General features: G+C 42.2%; 1 protein-coding gene across 2 annotated transcripts in view; it reads right to left on the bottom strand.

Annotated features, from left to right (window-relative positions):
• XRCC4 (X-ray repair cross complementing 4) overlaps positions 1–19539 on the bottom strand; it is a 3243137-nt gene that overhangs the window by 2712229 nt on the left and 511369 nt on the right. For both annotated transcript variants that reach the window (XM_044064256.1, XM_044064257.1), the window contains exon 2: positions 16543–16691. In XM_044064256.1, coding sequence (XP_043920191.1) covers positions 16543–16678 — 136 coding nt within the window. In that variant the 5' untranslated portion in view covers positions 16679–16691. The remainder of the gene's footprint in view (positions 1–16542; positions 16692–19539) is intronic.

The raw sequence follows: 19539 nt of genomic DNA, 5'->3' as shown, positions 1-19539 counted from the left end.
GAGAGACCACTCGTACAGCATGAGTATGGCTCTGCTCAACCTGTCCGCTATGAAGTTGGACTTCCCGGGGATATGCGTTGCTATCAGAAACCGCTGAGAGGAGATCGCCCATTGCCAAAGTCTGAGTGCCTCTCGACACAGGGGATAGGACTTGGTTCCGCCCTGCTTGTTGATGTACCACACTACAGACATATGGTCCGTTTGAATTTCTATAGTTCCTAGGGGAAGAGAGTCGTGGAGGGCTTGCAACGTTAAAAGCACTGCTCTCATCTCCAGGACATTTATGTGCAGGTGGCACTCGAAAGGTTGCCAAGTGCCATGGACCATCCTGCCCTGAAAATGCCCCCCCCCCACCCGATCAGGGAGGCATCCGATGTCACAGTGGCGACCAGGGGAAGAGGAACAAAGGGTCTGCCTTGATGGACTTGAGGGGACAATATCCACCAGGACAGATGACTTTTGCAAGTTTGAGTTATCATGATCTTGTGGTTCATGGGGAGTTGCTGAAAAGACCATTGGGCGAACAGCATCCACTGTAGAAGACGCATGTGAAAACGTGCAAGGGGAAGAAGTGTTATGGAGGCCGCCATAAGACCCAATACTTTCAGGACAAACCTGGCCTGAATTTTGTCGCTCGGAAGAAGAATTTGGACATGGTTTTGAATATCTAAGACTCTTTGATCTGTTAACTTTGCTGAAAGTTGTACGGTGTTCAAGTTGGCGCCTATAAAAGTAATAGACTGACAAGGCGACAAGGCAGACTTTTTGAAATTTATAGAGATTCCTAGCCCTCTGCAAATGTGAATGGTGTAAGCTGTGGCTTGGAGAAGTTGATGCCTGGTGGTGGCAGTGAGGAGCCAGTCGTCTAGATATGGAAACACCTGGAATCCTTGCTATCTCAGGTGAGCCGTAACCGCTGCCATACATTTGGTGAACACTCTGGGGGCTGTAGTGAGACCAAAGGGCAGGGCTCTGAATTGGTAGTGACTGGCCCCCAGCCGAAAGCGGAGAAACCTTCTGGAGCGCCTGTGAATTTTGATGTGAAGGTCCAATTGTCCTTGCCCAGAAAGGGCAGAATGGACTGTAGCGTGACCATCCGGAATCTTGTTCTCTTTACAAACTTGTTCAGTTTGCTGAGATCTAATATTGGTCTCCAGTCCCCTGTCTTTTTTGGTACTAAAAAGAACCTTGAGTAGATTCCGGATCCTAGTTGGTCTGCTGGGACTGGCTGGATGGCTCTTTTTGCTAGCAGTTTTGATATTTCTAATACTGCAGTTCCCTTAGACCGGGTGGAACGTCTGGAAGGGTTCCCTTTTGTTGAATTGGGGTTTGGATAAAGGGAATTTTGTAACCCTCGAATATGATCGACTGTACCCATTTGTCTTGAGTAAGGGAAAGCCAGGCTATTGGGTACAGTGACAATCTTCCCCCGACTGCCTCCGAAGGTGGACAATCGGGCAACATCTCAGGGATGCTGAAAGGGTTTGTCAGAGAGAGGCTCCCTGCTACCTTGGTTTTGCGGACCCCCTCTGCCCCTAGGGCGGCGTCTGTTGCTGTTACCCCCTCTGCCTCTGGGGGTAAACTGACCTCTTGCGTCAGACGTGACTCCTTGAGATTTGCGGAACCACATTTTCCCATCCTTCTGACCCTTAGGGTATGGTCTTGAAGGGGTGGAGAAACGGACTTCTACGGCAGAAAGAGTCTTGCCATCTTGCTTGCATCTGGTCAAGGTGTCTTTCACTTGAGGTCCGAACAAAGCCGAACCACCAAAGGGGGAATTTGTGAAGGACGCCTTGAAAGGGTCCGTGAAATTACACAGCCACATCCAGGCGTGACGCCTTAAGGCCACTCCTGTGCCTGCGGCCCTACTCGCTCCATTGGCTGCATATGAAATCAGACGCATGGAGGAGTTAGCAATCGAGTTCATGGTTCCAAGCTGTGAGTTTATTTTATCCTGGGACCCAGCAGCTGATGGATCCTGTAAGACTTCTCCCAACTCTTTGAGAATATCTCTCTGAAGGCGGGTGAAGTGACACAGGTAATTCAGCGACCGCATGGCAAAGGTCGCTGAAGAAAACATCCGCTTACCGTACCTATCCATGGTCCTAGAATCCTTATTAGGAGGATGGGCAGGTACCGAAGGATAAGCTAGTTCCTTCGTGGTGGCTGCAGCCACCACCATGGCATCCGCCGGTACACCTTTTGTCAGGAATTGCTTGTCGACTGGTGCTGTAATAAATTTAGATGGCCTCCGAGGGCTGTGTTCCACCGAATCCGGGGCCGACCACGCCTTCCGAGCCACTACTTCCATAAGGGGGTCGAAAGGTGGAGACACCCAGGAGGTGGAGGGTCGAGAACCGAACGCCTCCAGGTACACCGACTCATCCTCGGAAGGATTAAGGGAAGACCAGTTCCCCCTCTGCTTCAGGATTTCCAGGATGTCTGAGAAAGAAACATCCTCAGAGGGGGACTTTGGGGATCCCTCTGACTCATCCAAGTCGGTGTCAGATGTAATAGACTCAGGGGAGTCCACATGCTTCCTCTTACATGTCCTCTTACGCGGAGGCTCCGCTGACAGGTCAGGAGAAGCCTCGGAAGAGGAAGAAATTCCCAGTGGGGAAACCTGAGGCGTTGGATCTCCGGGTCCGGGAGCAAGAGAGTGAGAAGAGACATCAGCAGGCACTGTAGTGGGAGGAGCTGATGGAGCTGACCGTTGACTAAGCCCTGGGGCTAGTACGCTCCTCATCGCCTCGAAGGCTCCCCTATCAGAAAAGCCAGAGGGCCCCTGCTCCGAAGAGGTAGGAACCCCAGGCCGCACCGACAGGGAAGGCTCCGAGGCCGAGCTCACCAGTGCTGACACTCCGAGAGGGAGAACGGGGTCGGACAATGGTCCGATGCCACTCGCCCCCTCGGAGCCGACGAGAGAGATCAGGCGCCTGGATCCCTCCAATGAAGGTATCAAGGAGGAGATCGGAGCAGAAGATGAAGGAGCCGAAGGGGGAGGTATCGGCTCCGACGCCGCAACAGTCACGGCTCCGAGGAGCTCCAGCTCCGAACTCTGAGGGAGAGTCGAAGGAGGAAAAATAGGTGTAGTCGAAATAGCCACCGTCTGATGAGATGGGCTAGAGATCATCTGGGCCAATGCCTGAGACTTTAATAGCCTACTTACCACTCTCTCAAGGTTGTGATCTGAAAGTCTGGATGACCAAGAAGATCGGCTCCGATGGCTCCGCTCCGAGAGCAGGGGAGCCGAATGGATGGACTCCAATGAAGGGGATCTTGACCTCTTCTTAGACGTAGCCAACGGAGTCGACAGTGCAAGCAAGGACTCACGAGGTATCGGCACTGAGTGGCGCCGAGACCGAAACTTGTGACTCAAGGGGATCGGCTCCAGCCGGAGCCGATCTAGGCGCAGACAAGGAGCCAGCAGCCGAAGGCTTAGTACTTGGAGCCGACGGTTTTGCAGGCTTCGAGGGCCTCCCCGACGCAGACTTAGTCGGGGAGCCCTCGAGCTTTAACAAGCCCCTAAGTATCAGTTTGTTCCTGCGCTCCTGCAGGACTCTTGGACTGAATGCATGACATACTGAACAAGAGTCCTGCAGGTGCAGGGGTCCCAGGCAGTAAACACAAGAAGTGTGACAGTCTGTCAGAGACATTTTCTGACAGCACGAGTCACACTTCTTAAAGCCTGAGACCTTAGCTTCTTTCGGTTCCTTCGACATAAGTGTCGAGGGTTACACAAAAGTAGCAGAAAAACACACACACACACACACACACACACACACACACACACACACACACACACACACACACACACACACACACTCCCAAAAATTATAATTTAACAATAAAATATTAATAGGGATACTGACACACCCAAACACTCCACAGGATCCCTAAGAAAAAAACAGGAAAGGGGCAGACTTAAGGCCTAACCTAAAAGACTGGAGGGGGAGGGATATAAGGGATAAAGAAAAAAAAAAAAAAAAGGGGGAAGGTATAAAAAAGTAATAAAGTTAAGGGTAGTTAGTTAACTATTGAAAGAAATAACTAGGTAGAAAAATTTTTTTCAAAAAAGGTGACTGAACACTCTATCTCTAAGACTTACCAGGAGCCGGTAAAAAAACGCACCTCGCAAGCGAAAGCGGCAAATGAGATCTGGGGAGTTATTGTCTAGCATCATGAGATATAGGGTTGCCTCGAGCCGGTAAAATAAGCTTCGAGCTTTAGTAAGTGGCCGAGTCGGAGCCGAGGATTGGCTCCGAACCCATCCAGCAAGAATGAAGGCGAGATTGACAACTTAACATCATACATTTAATAAAAACAATGAATCTCAAAATTATATCAAAATTAGAAAATAATATTGTCTCAATCTCTATTTGAGCTTTGTCTTAGGAGACAGATTGCTTAAATCCACAAACTATTTTTTTTATAAAATGTTTCTTAGTTTAAATCATAATGCTTTATATGCTTGTAAGGCTTTTGACATGCGCAAAAGAAAATTTATGATAAATGATTTAAGATGTTATGACGTTCCATTTTATTGTCGTTGGTTGCTGTTTTTCACTGTGTAACAAACACTTTTAAGAGGTGACTGGACACTCATTGGTGACTCCGTGGCGTTTAGACTTTCCATATAGGTTTATGACCATAATCAAAAATATGCATTTGGATACACAAGCAGAAATAAAAGTAACAGCTTGTTTGATTAGTTTAAACTAATTAATGGAGTAAGAAAGGGATGTCCATTAGCTCTATCATGTTTGGTGTTGGCAATGGAACCCTTGCTTGAACCTTTCCACAACAGTTTAGCAGGATTAATAACAGATCAAATACAATTCTCAAACTGCATAAGCAGATGATCTCCTATTAATTTCTATGGACTGTGCAAAAGAAACTTGGACTTGCGGAAAAAAAAAACAAATTCCAAATGAAGCTTCACATGTAATGGGATATAATTTCAAGCTTTCAAAGTGAACAAACTGATGATTGGTCAAAAGGTTAGTGGCACATTTTGTGCGGTTTGATTATTAAAATATTTAAAATTTAAGTATAAAATTCCAATCCATTTAATAGTCAACAAATAAGTTTAGTTTAGGAAAGATTAAAGACAGTTTACAGACTATATCACCAACATACTTCTACCTTATGAGAAGTGCAAATGTTTTAAAATGTTTTCAGTTATGTATTACGAATTTCTTTATACTGACCTTCGTATCTCCACAAATGTTAAGGTAGGCTAATGCTGTAAAAATAATTTTCTTTAAACTTATTGTTTTAGAGGGGTAGCTCTATAAGAGTACCATAGGCTGCGCTGCTGCAATGTATAGAGCGACAAATACCGAAAAATCTATGTGAAAGCTAATATTTTACAGATATTATATAAATAGCAACATGGTTCTTCCATGGTTAATGTACTGCTTAGTGAGGTTACAAGTAAGGACAAAATGTATGAATGGGACATTATAAAAAGAGATTAGTTTTGAATTTGGATTTGTAGGTGCAATGTTAGGTTTCACTTAAATTTATTTTGTTATACATAAATACAGTATTCTCTTTGTATAGGCCTAAGATGTAAGGTCAGGCCAGTATCTTATTTCAATATAAAATGAGATATAAAATGACCCCATAAAGTATTCCCTCTGCACAGGCCTAGAAATGCAGTCATATTAAAAGCAGACGTAAAAAAAAATTCAGTAACCTTCAGTCAAGAATACAGAGAAGGATAAAATGTGCTAACAGAATATACAGTACATTAAGTACAAACAGCTTGGGAATCAAGGTTAAAGAGGCATGCAGCAATTTTAAGGGTTTTGGTATTATTAGGAGATACTTCAGACACAGTTCGCTCGGACTGATAAGCGCAAAGTCACTGCAGTGCAGTCCACAAAAGACAGGTACAGACACTCGAGAGAGAGTACATAAGTTAGGTCAAATATCCAGCATTCCAAAATATTAATTACATTACCCAAGAGAAAAATGGTTCTGAATATAACGAGTGCATAAGCTACGGACATTATAATTGATTCTATTTCAGTTTACCAGAACTGTTATTGGAGATGGTAAGATTTGATTCGGATATTGTTGACATCTACTTACGCTGTACACAATTAAACATTCTTAACTGAACTAAAGTGCATGCAGACTTTTATTCTGAAAAGTACAAGAAGAGCTGGTACATGAAGAGACTGGCACCCATTCAGCACAGTTCTGGGTAATGAAAAGATAAACATTTATTCCAGTCTCATTCCAGTTTCTTCCAGTTATTTCCAGTTCATTTCAGTATTCTACAGTCCTTTCAATTCATACAGTAGGGAATAGACTGATATTCATGTTTTGGGTTCCAGGGACAAAAATGAGAATCAAATACTTTTTTTCCACTGGCTGCAATGGTTTGCCTCGACTTATGGGAATTAAAATGGGAAAATGCAATTCCCAATGCAAAAATGCATAGGGCTCTATCAGTTCAAGTAATTACTTAAACAGAGACTCGAATGGGTCAAAAACATGAAGATTCAATTAAACTGTAAAGAAAGTATCTGGATGAGACAGAGATCCTACTGGTAAATACAAAGGCTAGATTTACACCATGATAATGGAAATAAGCTGCATGTGTAGTCTAATGTAATTTATATTAATTATAAATTATATATTAAATTAATTAATATAAATGTATTATATTATAATGTAGTCTATGTAGACAAATGGAAAAGTGATCTTAAAATTAAAGTGATTGAGGGGTAATGGCTAACAAATTCTGGAAAGTTAAAAAGAATCATGTGTCAGTATATAACTGATGAATACAAACAAAGCATTTATATGGTATGCATATTTCATTTCACTAAAGGAAGCCGCGGTGGTGCAGCGGTAGCGCTGTTGCCTCACAGCAAGAGGTTCTCCCTTTCGATTCTCAACTGGAGGGCCTTCTGTGTGGAGTCTGCATATTCTCCCCGTGGAACAGTAGCATTTGAAAGACATGCGTAGAATGGGCGTGCCTTTGTTGAAGGTTGGGCATCGAGCTGGCACCTCGGCACCCGTAAAAAATCTACTGCCAATCATTAGCGGACCGGAGTTCTGCTGTGGTGACCCCTAACCTGGAAAAGCCGAAAGAAGAGCATATTTAATTTCACAGGATATCTTTGATGAAACCAAATAAAACCATTAGGTGCCGGCATTGTGAAAAACACCCTGCCACTTCTACACACTGTCGGTGGACATGTTAATAAGTGCAAGAATGGTGTAGACGTTTGAGGCATTGGTTGAGAAATGAGAAGCTACAAAAGGGTATGGGTAAATGTATCCCCACAAATAATGTTATTTGATTTTACAAAAATCCAGGAAGAAAGTTATTGATTTATTTCCATTTGTTTACTGGGAATGTCCAACTGGGTGGAAAACAAAAGCACAGTTTCAACGGAGGCCTGGGGAGAAAAGCTCCACAACGTATATAACACTGTAACAATTCCAGAACAGAAAACATATCAGATACTTTGTTTTACAATTACAATTTTAAAAATACATTTTACATTCCTAGTTATTTTACAGGTCCTATTATAAAGTAATACAGTTATGGCAGTTCAATACAGCTGAGAGTTCCAGTTTTTACTGAAAAAAAAAGAATGTACAAATAACAAACAGATCAAAAAATGTGATTTAGGTTGCTGCCATAGAAGGAAAAGAAGTGGTAGAAATAAAGGTAGAAGAGAAGCAAGATATTCCTATTAGTCAAGCTAGGCAGGGTTAGCATCAATAGCATTGAAAATGTTAATTGTGGGCAATTGGTAAGCATTGTTTCTGCCAATCTTTTAAAAAATTGAGAGGTATATGTTGCATGCAAAATACAGGGATATTATTTTTCTGGATAAGGAAGCAATACATGGGCATTAGGAAAAGTCCATTATCTAAAAGTTGTGTGTGTTGACAATGGCAGTAGAAAATATGAATATTCTACTGTATATTTATAGAGATGCATTTTGAGATACTGTGACCTTATCTTCCCTTTGTGAAGAAGGCAGATAATTGGCAATCTTGATTTTTTTTAAGTAGAAATAAACTGTTAACTGTTGGGTCTTATCCATATGTTCTAACAGTTATTTCTCTTTTGTGGAGGCATATGCCAGGTCTGAACTGAACATCTCACTCAAGTATTGCATAGCCATAGACAGCAGTGCCATGCTAGGGTCCAGATTCTTCCTGGGGTACCTCAGGGAGAACGTGTTCCTTTAGCTAAGTAAGAATTCCTTGTGGCAAGCTTCTAAACTCAAGTATGCTAAGCATGCTGACCTTGAACTCAAGCCTGAAGGGCAAGGGAGTTATATCATCCAGGAAGTGAGCTGCAGTATCTGTAGGTCGGGGGTGCATCTGAAATGCCTTGTTCTAAATTAGAGGGTCCATTTGCAAAGACAGCCTCTAAGATTTCATCCTGGAAGTCTGAATGAGAAGGGTGAACCTATATTGTCTGAGCAAAAGGGATGCTTTTAAGAGCACCCTTTGTCCATCCTCGCATACTTTCTGTAACACAATGGGGAAAAGGAGAATTGGAGAAAATGCATAAGGGAAGAGATCTGTATAGCTGATAAAGAATGTATCTGCTTGCTCAAACTTCTTTGTGAGGTCCTCTTGAGCTGAACTTTCTGTTTTTTCTGAATTTTTGCTGTTCAGAGTGGTAAAAAGGTCTAGGTCCAGGACACAAAACCAGTATGTAATCAGAAGAAGCATCCCTGCATAACACCCATTCATGGGGATCTGCAGCTAATCTGTTTAGTTTGTCCACCACTGAGTTTAATTGAGAGAGGATGTAGAATGCCCTTAGGGTCATCCAGGACTGAAGAGCTGTCGCCCAGGTAGACATGGCCAGCACGCAAAAAGGGCAAGAGCGAGTTCTTTCTTGTTCATTGAACTACTGCATTACAATAATGTCATCTTTTGTCACCTGCAAAATACCATTTTCCAGATGGACTTCACGGCTCTGAACACCAGTGTCAAGGCCATTATCACCTTTGCTTTTCATTCAGAATCCTACATATTTTGATGCCTCCTGAGTGCATCACCCTAGCTAAATTTGAAGCATAGTGCAGTTGTATAAAAATCTTATCATAACAATAGATGTCCTTCTTTCATTGTTGCAGCATTCTTTACAATAGCGATCTCCTGCCAAGGGCAGCCTGTCATCCAGCTAATATACCAAAGCTTTTAGGTTGTAATAGGTATGCTGTATGTCACACGTATGCTGCCCATGCATAGTGCAGGCCTAAAGGCAATGTCCGGACATACCATCCTCAAAACTGAAAAGCACCAATAGGAAGGACGGTCCAAGGATACTGTAGTTAACAAGCACATCCAGAAGGAAAAAGGACCAGGGGCACGGGGAGGGAGTGACTATTGCAACAGTGAAGAGAAGGACATCTACTATAATAAGATTTTACACAACTGTACTATGTCTTTCCATATCACCGTTGCAGTATTCTTTACAACAGGTAGAGTGCAAAAGCTTAGGAAGAAGACTGAGAGAAGAAAGTGCCAGAAGAGCCCTCTAGGAAGCAATGGAGAATGGCCCTGGCAAAGCCAGCTCTGGCTCTAGAAATCACATCCAACTTATAATACTTGGTAAAGGTATGTACTGAAGTCCAGATAGCTGCCTAAAGAATAGAATTAGTATCCAAACCCTTGAAAAAAGCACCAGAAGCAGCCACTGCCCTAGTAGAAGAAGGAAGGTTCTTCCCATGAAAGAACAGCAAAAAGAAATGGCTTTAGATGTCCAAGAATAAATTGTTTGCTTGGAACCTGCCAAACCTAAAAGACCTAGAATGAAAAGAAACAAAAACCTGTTCAGATTTAGTCTTATTCAAATAATATCTGAGTTGTCTATGAAAACCCAAGGTGTGCAAAACCTTCTCACTAGCAGACTGCAGAGAAGTGAAAAAAGCGGGCAAATGAATAGATGGATCAAGAGATACCTCATTAACCACACTGAGTAAAAATGAAGGATTAGTAGGAAGGGACACCCTGTCCTTATGGAAAACTAAAAAATGAGGAACAGCCATAAGGGCTTACAGCTCAGACACCCTCCTAGCAGAACTAAGGGCCACAAGAAGAACAGTCTTCTAACAACAATACTGTAAGGAAGCTGAAGCAACAGACTCAAAAGGAGCCCAAGTCAAATTTTCTAAAACAAAATTAAGTTCCCAGGAAGGAGGGATAGGTTTCCTGTGAAGCTTAATATGAAGGAAGCCTTTAAGAAATTGTTTGGCTACAAATCTAGAGGCTAAAGGAGAGTTCAAGGGCAGAAAAGAAGAGATAGTTGAAAGGTGGGTCTTAACAGAAGAATATGCCAATCCTGCATTGAGTAATTTACACAAATAAGAGAACCAAATGAATATCCACAGTAAATGGATCCAGGTTAAAAGAAAGACGTGAAAAAGAAAAGCTCTTCCATTTGGATAAGTAAGACTTCCTAGTAGTGAGTTTCCAGGCCTCATGCAGGACCTGAAGCACGAACTCAGAAAAAAGGTGTTGATAGGGGGATCAAAACCTATCACCCACAATGCCAGTTGAAGAGTGTACAGGTGAGGATGGATGAGAGATCCCTTATCTTGCATGAGTAGGTCCGCCCTTTGAGGTAACTTGTGGTGATTGCCCTTGGCAAGATGCAGAACAAGAGGGAACCAATGTTGTCTGAGCCAAAAGGGAGTCACCAGCAAGATTTTGGAAGCATTCTGTTTTATCTTGAAAGGGACTTTCAAAATGAGAGGAAGGGGGAGGTAAGGCGTAAAGAAAAATCCCCTTCCAAGAAAAAGAGTGGGTGTCCACCTTCCAGAGCAGAGGGCGTAGGTCTCTGGCACAAAAAAGTGAAATTGTCTTTTCAGAGGGGGAGGCAAATAGCTCTACTTGAGGAGTACCCCACTGGTGGATAATTTCCAGAAACACATCCCTGTAGATCATTCACTCATGGAAATGCATTATGGACCTGTTCAGAGAATCTGCCACTACTTTATGTGAGGGAATGTAAACTGCCTGAAGGGTCACCTGATACTGGACAGCTAGCTCCCAAACCTGAAGAGCTACCCTGCATAAGAGATAAGATCCACCCCCCCCCCCCTGCTTGATGGCATACCATATCACTGTGGTATTGTCTGTGAGAATCTTGAGGGGCCCTGGAAGGGAGAGAGAATGAAAAGCCTGAACAGCCAGCAAAAGAACTCTCATCTCTTTGACACTGATGTGGTATTTCTTTTGACAAAGCAACCAAAGGCCCTACACCTTCAGAGGGCTGAAGGAGGTCCCCATCCCACATCTGAGGCATTTGTGAAAAGTTCCTGAGAGGGGAGTGGAGGTTGAAAAGGAAGCCCTGGGTTGAGGGACAACTGATGAATCCACCACTGAAGTTCCAGGTTGAGGAATGGAAGAAGAGGGACTTAAAAAATCTAAAAGATGAGAATGCTGAAGCCAGACTGACTTTAGAAACCACTGGAGCTTTCTCGTGTGCAGTTTGGCTACAAGGAACATAGGGATGGTGGAAGCCATGTAACCTAGAGACCTCAGAAATTATCTGGCTGTGACTGAAGCCAGAGGAAGAAGGGCTTGAAAGAAAGCAAGGAGTGTTAAGGCCTTGGGAGAAGGCAGGGATTCCAGCATTGGAACAGTCTGGATCCTGCATCCCAGAAAAAAAAAAACATGATCCTGAGGAGGAGTCAGGAAGGACTTCTTGAAATTTATTGTAAACCCCAGGCTTTGCAGGATACAAATGGCAAAGTGTAGATGCTGAAGTAAGATCTCTGGAGAAGAGGCCTAAAGAAGCAGGCCATCCAAGTAGGGAAAATACCTGTATCCCCTTAACCTGCAGAAATCAATTACAGGAGTGTGGCATTTGGTGAAGACCCTTGCTGTAGTAGAGAGGCCAAGAGGCAAAGCAGAGAACTAAAAATGCCAGGAAGTAACAGAGAAATGTAAAAACTTCCTGAAAAGGGGATGAGTGGAAATGTGAATATAAGCATCCTTAAGATCTACTGAAATGAGAAAGTCTAAGGAAGTAGTAGAGGAAACAAAGTTTGAAGGGACGGCATCCAAAAGGAAGGGACTTTCAAAAAGGTGTTTAGCAGAGAAGGATTGAGAATGGGTCTCCAGGTGCCTTCTTTCCTGAGGACCAAAAACATTATGAAATAAATCCCCCTCCCCCTTTGAGGAACTGGAACTTTCTGAATAGTTCCATGAGGCAACAGACCCTGAAGCACCTCTGGAAAAAAAACTGCAATTGTTGCTGAGGAATATCAAGAAAAGGGGGGGAAGAGATTTCCAAGCCATGTAATAACCTTGATGAATTATGGAAAGTACCCAGGACTCATGGCTGATCTGTAGCCTCATAGGAAGGGATAGAGAGAGAGATGTAGAGGAAGAGGAATGTGACTGAGAAGAACAGGGCAAGGTTAGTCAGTCAGCAGCTGGTTTGTCAGGAAAAAGAGGCTTATGAGTAGAGGAAGATTGGGTAGCCTTAGCAGGAGGAGCTCTTCTATCACAATTATTACCTTTCTACGGACAAAAGTAGGCTTACTGAGATAATTCTTGGGCACAGGGGAAACAAAAATATGCTTCAACATCTGTACACCCTTGCCCTTTTCTTGCAGGTACTTAAACAACTCCACAACAGCAACACCAAACAAATGCTTACTATCCAAAATAGAATCCATCAGTTTAGCCTTGATATCATCAGGCAAATGCTGAAGTCTGAGCCAGGAATACCTCCTCAAAACAGATCCAAAACCAGCAGCCCTAGATGAAGCAAGTAGCATCATAGCTGCATTTTATGGAATGGTGAGCTACTTGGAAGGATGTCCCCAGCAAAGTAACAGCAGAAGCCTTCCCATCAGAATCAGGGAGATCTGAAATAGCCTGACAGGCCTGAGAGAGAAGAGCCAGAACACACCAAATCATGTGTGTCTGACAGTTAACAGCCTTAGAGGCTAGGGTAGCAGAAGTATACACCTTCTTATCCAGCCTCTCTATGGTTCTGCTATCCTTATCAGAAGGAAGCAGTTTAGTGGAAGGCAACAATTTGGAGGGCTTATCGGAAGCAACTGACACCACAGATGGGTCATCAGAGGGACACTTATAAAGAAACCTGCAGTCCTTAGGCACTTTATAAAACCTGTCGTTTTTTTGGGTGCAGGGGGTTGGAAATCAGGAGCCTGAGAAGCAGTGGAAAATGCATCCAGCAAGGCAGCAAGAACAGGGGGAACAGCAAAGGGTCTAGAAGACTCCATTTGCAGAAGCTCATTGTATCTCTTCTGAACATCAGACACCCAAGCAGTCCTATTTGAAAAATTCCATCATTCTGGAAATAGTATCACCAAAGGAAACCTCTTCAAAAGGAGAGTCAGGACTGATAGACTCTTCTTCCTCAGAACCACAGTCAAGTGGCAAAGGAATCTGGGAGGAATATGTAACAGACTCCATCAGAATCAGCAGCCTCCTCCTCAGAAGAATCCTGCTCCCTGGGTCTCTTGAGGGGTGGAAGACCTGGGAGGAGCAGGAACAGAAACTCCCTGTGGAGACTTAAGAGCCATAAGGGCACTAAACAGGGCTTGAGTGAAGTTTTAGCATTCACACTGAGGATCTTTTGGAGCAGGTGAAATACGTTTAGTTTTCTTTTTTTTTTTTTTTTTTTTTAAGTAGGACATCAGCCTTGAAAAATATTGGAGGATCTGACCACTGATGACACTCAATAATGGTAATCAGAACCTTTACTCTCTTTAAAGTTTGAGGAATACCCCTAGGCCCTTCAGTAATAACCAGCCGTGGTTCCCTATGTACATCTGAAGCAGACGTCTGCAAAACAGTGTCAGATCCATGCCAGCTTCTGAAGAAGTTGCAGCAGAGGAATCCAGGAAGGAAACTGGACAGCCCTCCGGGCTTTCACCAGTCTCAAGACAGATGTCTGGCGTTGATGGTACAGCCAAAGAATCAGACTGTGCTTTCTTGGCCTTTTTTTTTTTTCTCAGACGGGTATCCCCTTGGGCCAGGAAGATCCTTCCATGGTATCCTTAGCCAACAATTTAAGTCACTGGTTCTCTAAGTAAATCACAAGGGAAGAAAGCCAACTCCCCAATGTCTTATGGACAAGTGCTTGACATATCTCACAACATGTATGGTCGTGGGAAGCTCCTAAACAGAACACTGCTTATGATGAGCTTTATGGGGAATTTGTCTCCAACACTAGGATTTCCCCTTTCTGGATGACATGAAACCCAATAACCAGAAACAAGACAAAGCTTAAGGCAATAAAATAAAAAAAACAATGGGGAACTCATCTGAAAGAAGTAGAAACCAGCAGAAGAAAGAGCGTTCAGACTGATAATCAAAGATGGCATTTCGACTGGCAACAAAGAAGTTCTGGGAATGGTACATCCAGACGTCACCTTTATGCCCTATGCTATGCATGGGGAGTATACACGAGACATACAGCATACCCATTACAACCTAAAGGCTTTGGTATACTGTCCGGATGTTTGGTTGCTCTTGACAGGGGATCCCTATTGTAAAGAATACTGCAACAATGATATGGAAGAACATCTATCATTACTGTTTGATTGTGGGGTTCTTTTTAAAGGCCACCCCTTTGTTCAGTTTCACCTATCTGAAACACCTTTCTAGTTTTTTTGGGACTAAAGGTATTATAGGAATTGTTTCCTTCAGAGAATGTGAATGCTGACTCCAGGTGTTATCAAATACCACACTGATATTTTCAAATGTGCAATATGGCCAGAGTAACCATCAAAACTGTGGAGACCATAAATGTCAGTGCCCTTGGGAATTCCCTGGCTATAAACATTGCTTCTACTGTCATTCTACCTTGCCTGAAGGGAGGTAGGTAGACCTCCGGGTTTTGGTACCAAGTAAGGACTTGAGGAATACCACTTACTTGTAAGAGGTGATATCTGACATAAGGAAGGTTGAACTAAAACTTTAAGCTATGAAAACAGCGCATGGTGAATTGTTCTTTTGCCACTGATTATATGACTTTTAGCTGAAAAAGCTGTTACAGAATGAGGGACCAAGGTGCTCTTGATCACCTTATATGGATGGGATGCTTGACAATAAGAACAGCACCTTGGTATTATCTGCATCACCCAATTTGTCTACAATGATGCTGTTTCTTATGAAATAGTTACCCTTCCTGATATATTTGGAGTATGTGGGGTGGTAGATCCTGCTTTCACTTGGTGAATGACACCCTTTGGTGTTATCTGCAGCACTATTTGTCTTTTATGATGCTGTTTCGTATGCAATGGTTACCTTTCCTGCTATATTTGAAGGGTCTGGGGTGGTAGATCCGACTTTCTCTTAGCAAATGGAACTCCACACAGTGAAGGCTAATCTGAACTTGACTGCAGGTTTGTTAGAAAGTGAAGAAACTCTTTACCCAAGGAAAGCCATTCTTGAGGAATAGGCTAATAAAGGATGGAGGAGACAGGGACCTACCCACTGCTTGAGATCCAGGTAATGGCAGGGAGCTACAGGTTAGCTAACTATATATAAACTTCTGAGTATCTTGAGTGGGGTTTCCATCTTACACTCCAGGAAATGAGGATAGGATTCTAGGGCTTTCATACTCCATCACCTCAGTCTCCTGCCTTAAAATAACAGGTACACTGTCTCTTGTCCCATCTAAAATAACAAAATACACTTCAGCCATAAGCAACCAAGGTGGGATGTCTAATCCAAAATCCATCTCATGGCTCTTGCCTTGGCAGGCTGTGCCTTGATCTAACAGGCAAAACCAAAAGGATTTCACCAGTGGCCACAAAACCCTGAGATGTCAGGTTGGGAGGAGCTGCAAAGCCAACTCACCAGAGCCCAGATCCTTCAGCTGAACAGTAAAGTCAGATGCCACTGTCAACATCACCAGAGTGTTTGACTGCCTTTTCTTTAGATCACTTATTTAATCATTTCTTACAGAGCATGTCCAAGGTTAAGGATGCACTGGAAGACCCAAGGCAGCAAAAGTCAAGGTCTCAAGTTTCTTCCAATCAAAATAGATTGCCTATCTTAGTAATTTTTGGTGTGACATGCCTTAATCTACCCAGGCACCTGACCCTCTTAACTACACAACACTGCTAAAAGGATATAGTTAGAGATCAGAAAAAAATTTCCCTAACAAGGAATTTATCTGAACGAGTTTTGCAGCATGCCGAGTTCTGTTGGACTGCAGATGCAAAACCAAATGATGCACACATTGTGAACTACAGCAAGAAAGATCTGAAATAGTACAGACTGATGTAAGCTTTCCATAGGGACTGTCTTGACATCCCCAAAACACAGATATTTAGCCTGCCTTTTGAGGGGAGGGTCCTGAAGTGTGGAAGTTACGCCAGATGTTGCCCTTTCTACTACAGAAGCCCCAGTAGGAAGGACCGCTGCAACAGTGATGTATACAACTAGCACTAACAATTATATACCTAGCTTACGCCTTTGCAAGGTGATAACAATGGAGAAAGAAATGGTTTATTTGGTGTCAGTTTCATTGTACAATTACATTTTCCATCATACCTCTTCCATGCCATGCAGACTGACCATCAGAGAGTGAAAGACTGAAACCAGTGCCAATATCGTCCTCCCAGGACACTTGCAGGTAATAAACTGCAGCAGGCTCAGAGGCCACAGAAATCTTCTGTACTTGCTTCATTACAGTTCTTACTCTGGCAAAGAAAAAGAAAAAGTAAAATATTTAGGAGCGTTTATCTACACAATGCCATCCTAGAGGAATTTATTAATGAGGCTTCATCCTGGCAAGTTTAAAGCTGAGAAAATATGGATGCAGATATTTGCTAAACAAAAGAAGAAGACTGTGGTACAAACAAAACCTCCCTGGCTGTGGAACCCAAGTCGAGGTGTGACAGGCAATCACCTTGTAATTTAATATTTTTCTGCCTTTTTATCAGAATCTCTTTTATAAACAGAGATAAAGCAAAATGTGCCAAAAACAGCTACTCATTCCACAGATAAGAACAGTGAATAAGGCTTGCCATGCTTCTAGAGAAACTGGTCTATGTGCGTGTTTAGAATGGCACCACATGTTGGATTAATTTTTTTTGGGGGGTATGTGTATGTATACACACATGTACACACATGCTATAAAGAAATACACACACACAAATGTTACTCCACACAATAAAGATCTGAATCTCTCATTACAAATTAACGCAAATAAATAAAGAACTGAATAAAATAAAATGCCTGTCAAGTAATCTGAAACCCAAATAAAAAAAAAAAATACCTACTCAAAGTCAACCACATGAAATAAAATCCTTGCAAAGCAAAAGTACACTAAAATATATTACACAAGTAAACACAGACTTGTGAATAGGATTCCTGTCAATCCTTTCACACAATCAACAAAGACAACACTACATCTGAAAGCAATACTCAAAAACTATAAAATAAAATAAAAACTCCATACAGCATATACAGTGGATATAAAAAGTGTACACACCCCTGTTAAAATGACAGGATTTTGTGATATAAAAAAAATGAGACCACAATAAATCATTTCAAAACCTTTCCCACCTTTAATGTGACCTATAACCTGTGCAATTCAATTGAAAAACAAACAAATCTGTTAGGGGAAAAATATATAAAAAAAAAAAAATGTACAATAAGCTGGCTGCATAAGTGTGCACACCCTTAAACTAATACTTTGTTGAAGCACAGCATTCAATCTTCTTGGGTAGGAGTCTATCAGCGTGGCACATCTTGACTTGGCAATATTTGCCTACTCTTCCTTGCAAAAGTGCTCCAAATTTGTCAGATTGCGAGGGCATTTCTTGTGCACAGCCCTCTTCAGGTCACCCCAAATTTTTTCTATTGCATTTAGGTCTGGGCAATTCCAAAACTTAAATTTTCTTCTGGTGAAGCCATTCTTTTGTTGATTTGGATGTATGCTTGGGGTCATTGTCGTGTTGAAAGGTGAAATTCCTCTTCATCTTCAGCTGTCTAGCAGATGTCTGAAGGTTTTGGGCCAAAAGTGACTGGCATTTGGAACTGTTCATAATTCCCTCCACCTTGAATAAAGCCTCAGTTCCAGCTGAAAAAAAGCAACCCCAAAGCATGATACTACCACCACCATGCTTCACCGTGGGGATGGTGTTCTTTTGGTGATGCGAAGTGTTGATTTTGTGCCAAATGTACCTTTTGGAATTGTGGCCAAAACCACGGTCTCATCAGACCATAACACTTTTTCCCACATGCTTTTGGGAGACGATGTATTGTTTTGCAAATTTTAGCCAGGCCTGGATTTTTTTTCTTTGTAAGAAAAGGCTTCCGTCTTGCAACCCTACCCCACAGTCCAGACACATGGAGAATACGGGAGATTGTTGTCGCATGTAGTACACAACCAGTACTTGCCAGAAATTCCAGCAGCTCCTTCAGTGTTGCTGTAGGTTTCTTGGCAGCCTCCCTGACCAGTTTTCATCTTGTCTTTTCATCAATTTTGGAGGGGTTATGGCACATTGGGAGGAAGATAGAATGTATAAACTAGAAACCTACCAGAGACATGTCATCTTCTATAAGCGGTTTGTAGATGACCTCTTTTTCTTATGGAAGGGCAATAAACAGGATTTGATACATTTTTATGAGCAAATAAATGAGTTAACTAGCTTTTTGAAATTTACCATTACATACTCTGAGGACACCATTTCATTTTTAGATGTTAATATTAAGCGTCTACCTAATGGAGATTTCAATACAGGAATACACCGTAAGTCCTGTCACAAAAATACTTTACTTAACAGAGATAGTATGCATCCTCCACATGTATTCAGGAATGTCTTAAAAGGCCAATGTAAGAGGGTTTCCAGACTGAATTCTAGTGCAACCCAATTTGATGAAGAGATTTCAGATTTACAAAATAGATTTGATCAAAGGCACTATAACTCCACGGAGATTACTAATGCCATTTTGGATGTGAGGCAATTACGACAAAATCGAGCATGCCCCATTTTCTCAGAAAAAGGTAGACTTGAATACAGATCAATAGAAGATAATATGAAATATCAGCAAGATGGAACTATTAGATACACTCTGCATTACACACAAGATATAAAACATATAAAAAGAGCTATATATAAATTTTGGGATATATTAAATATAGACCCAGAAATCTCCAAACATTTAGAGGATGGACCCAGATTTGCATATAGAAACAAGAGCAATCTTCACAAAATGCTTTGTTGCTCTGATTCCAGAACTAGAGTTAAAAATGAAATTTATGAAGGAACTAAATCATGCAATAAATGCAATTATTGCAGTTATGTGACTAACACCAATGCCTTTATACATCCGCTCACAGGTGACTTCATTAATGTTAAGGTGAATGCCCGTTGTGACACTAGACATGTAATATATTTAGCTAGATGCACAACATGTCCATCCTTCTATATAGGAAAAACAGACAGAATGTTCAAAGAAAGAATTAGGGAACATCTGTACCAAATTCGTATTCGATCAGAAGTTAATGCACTATCTAAACATATTATGGACAAGGGTGAT

Source organism: Protopterus annectens, chromosome 2.part2 (assembly GCF_019279795.1).
Source record: "Protopterus annectens isolate FY-2018-M chromosome 2.part2, PAN1.0, whole genome shotgun sequence".
Taxonomy (NCBI): Eukaryota; Metazoa; Chordata; order Ceratodontiformes; family Protopteridae; genus Protopterus; species Protopterus annectens.
The sequence above is the reverse complement of the archived record's forward strand: the minus strand, read 5'-3'. Positions and strand labels throughout refer to the sequence as shown.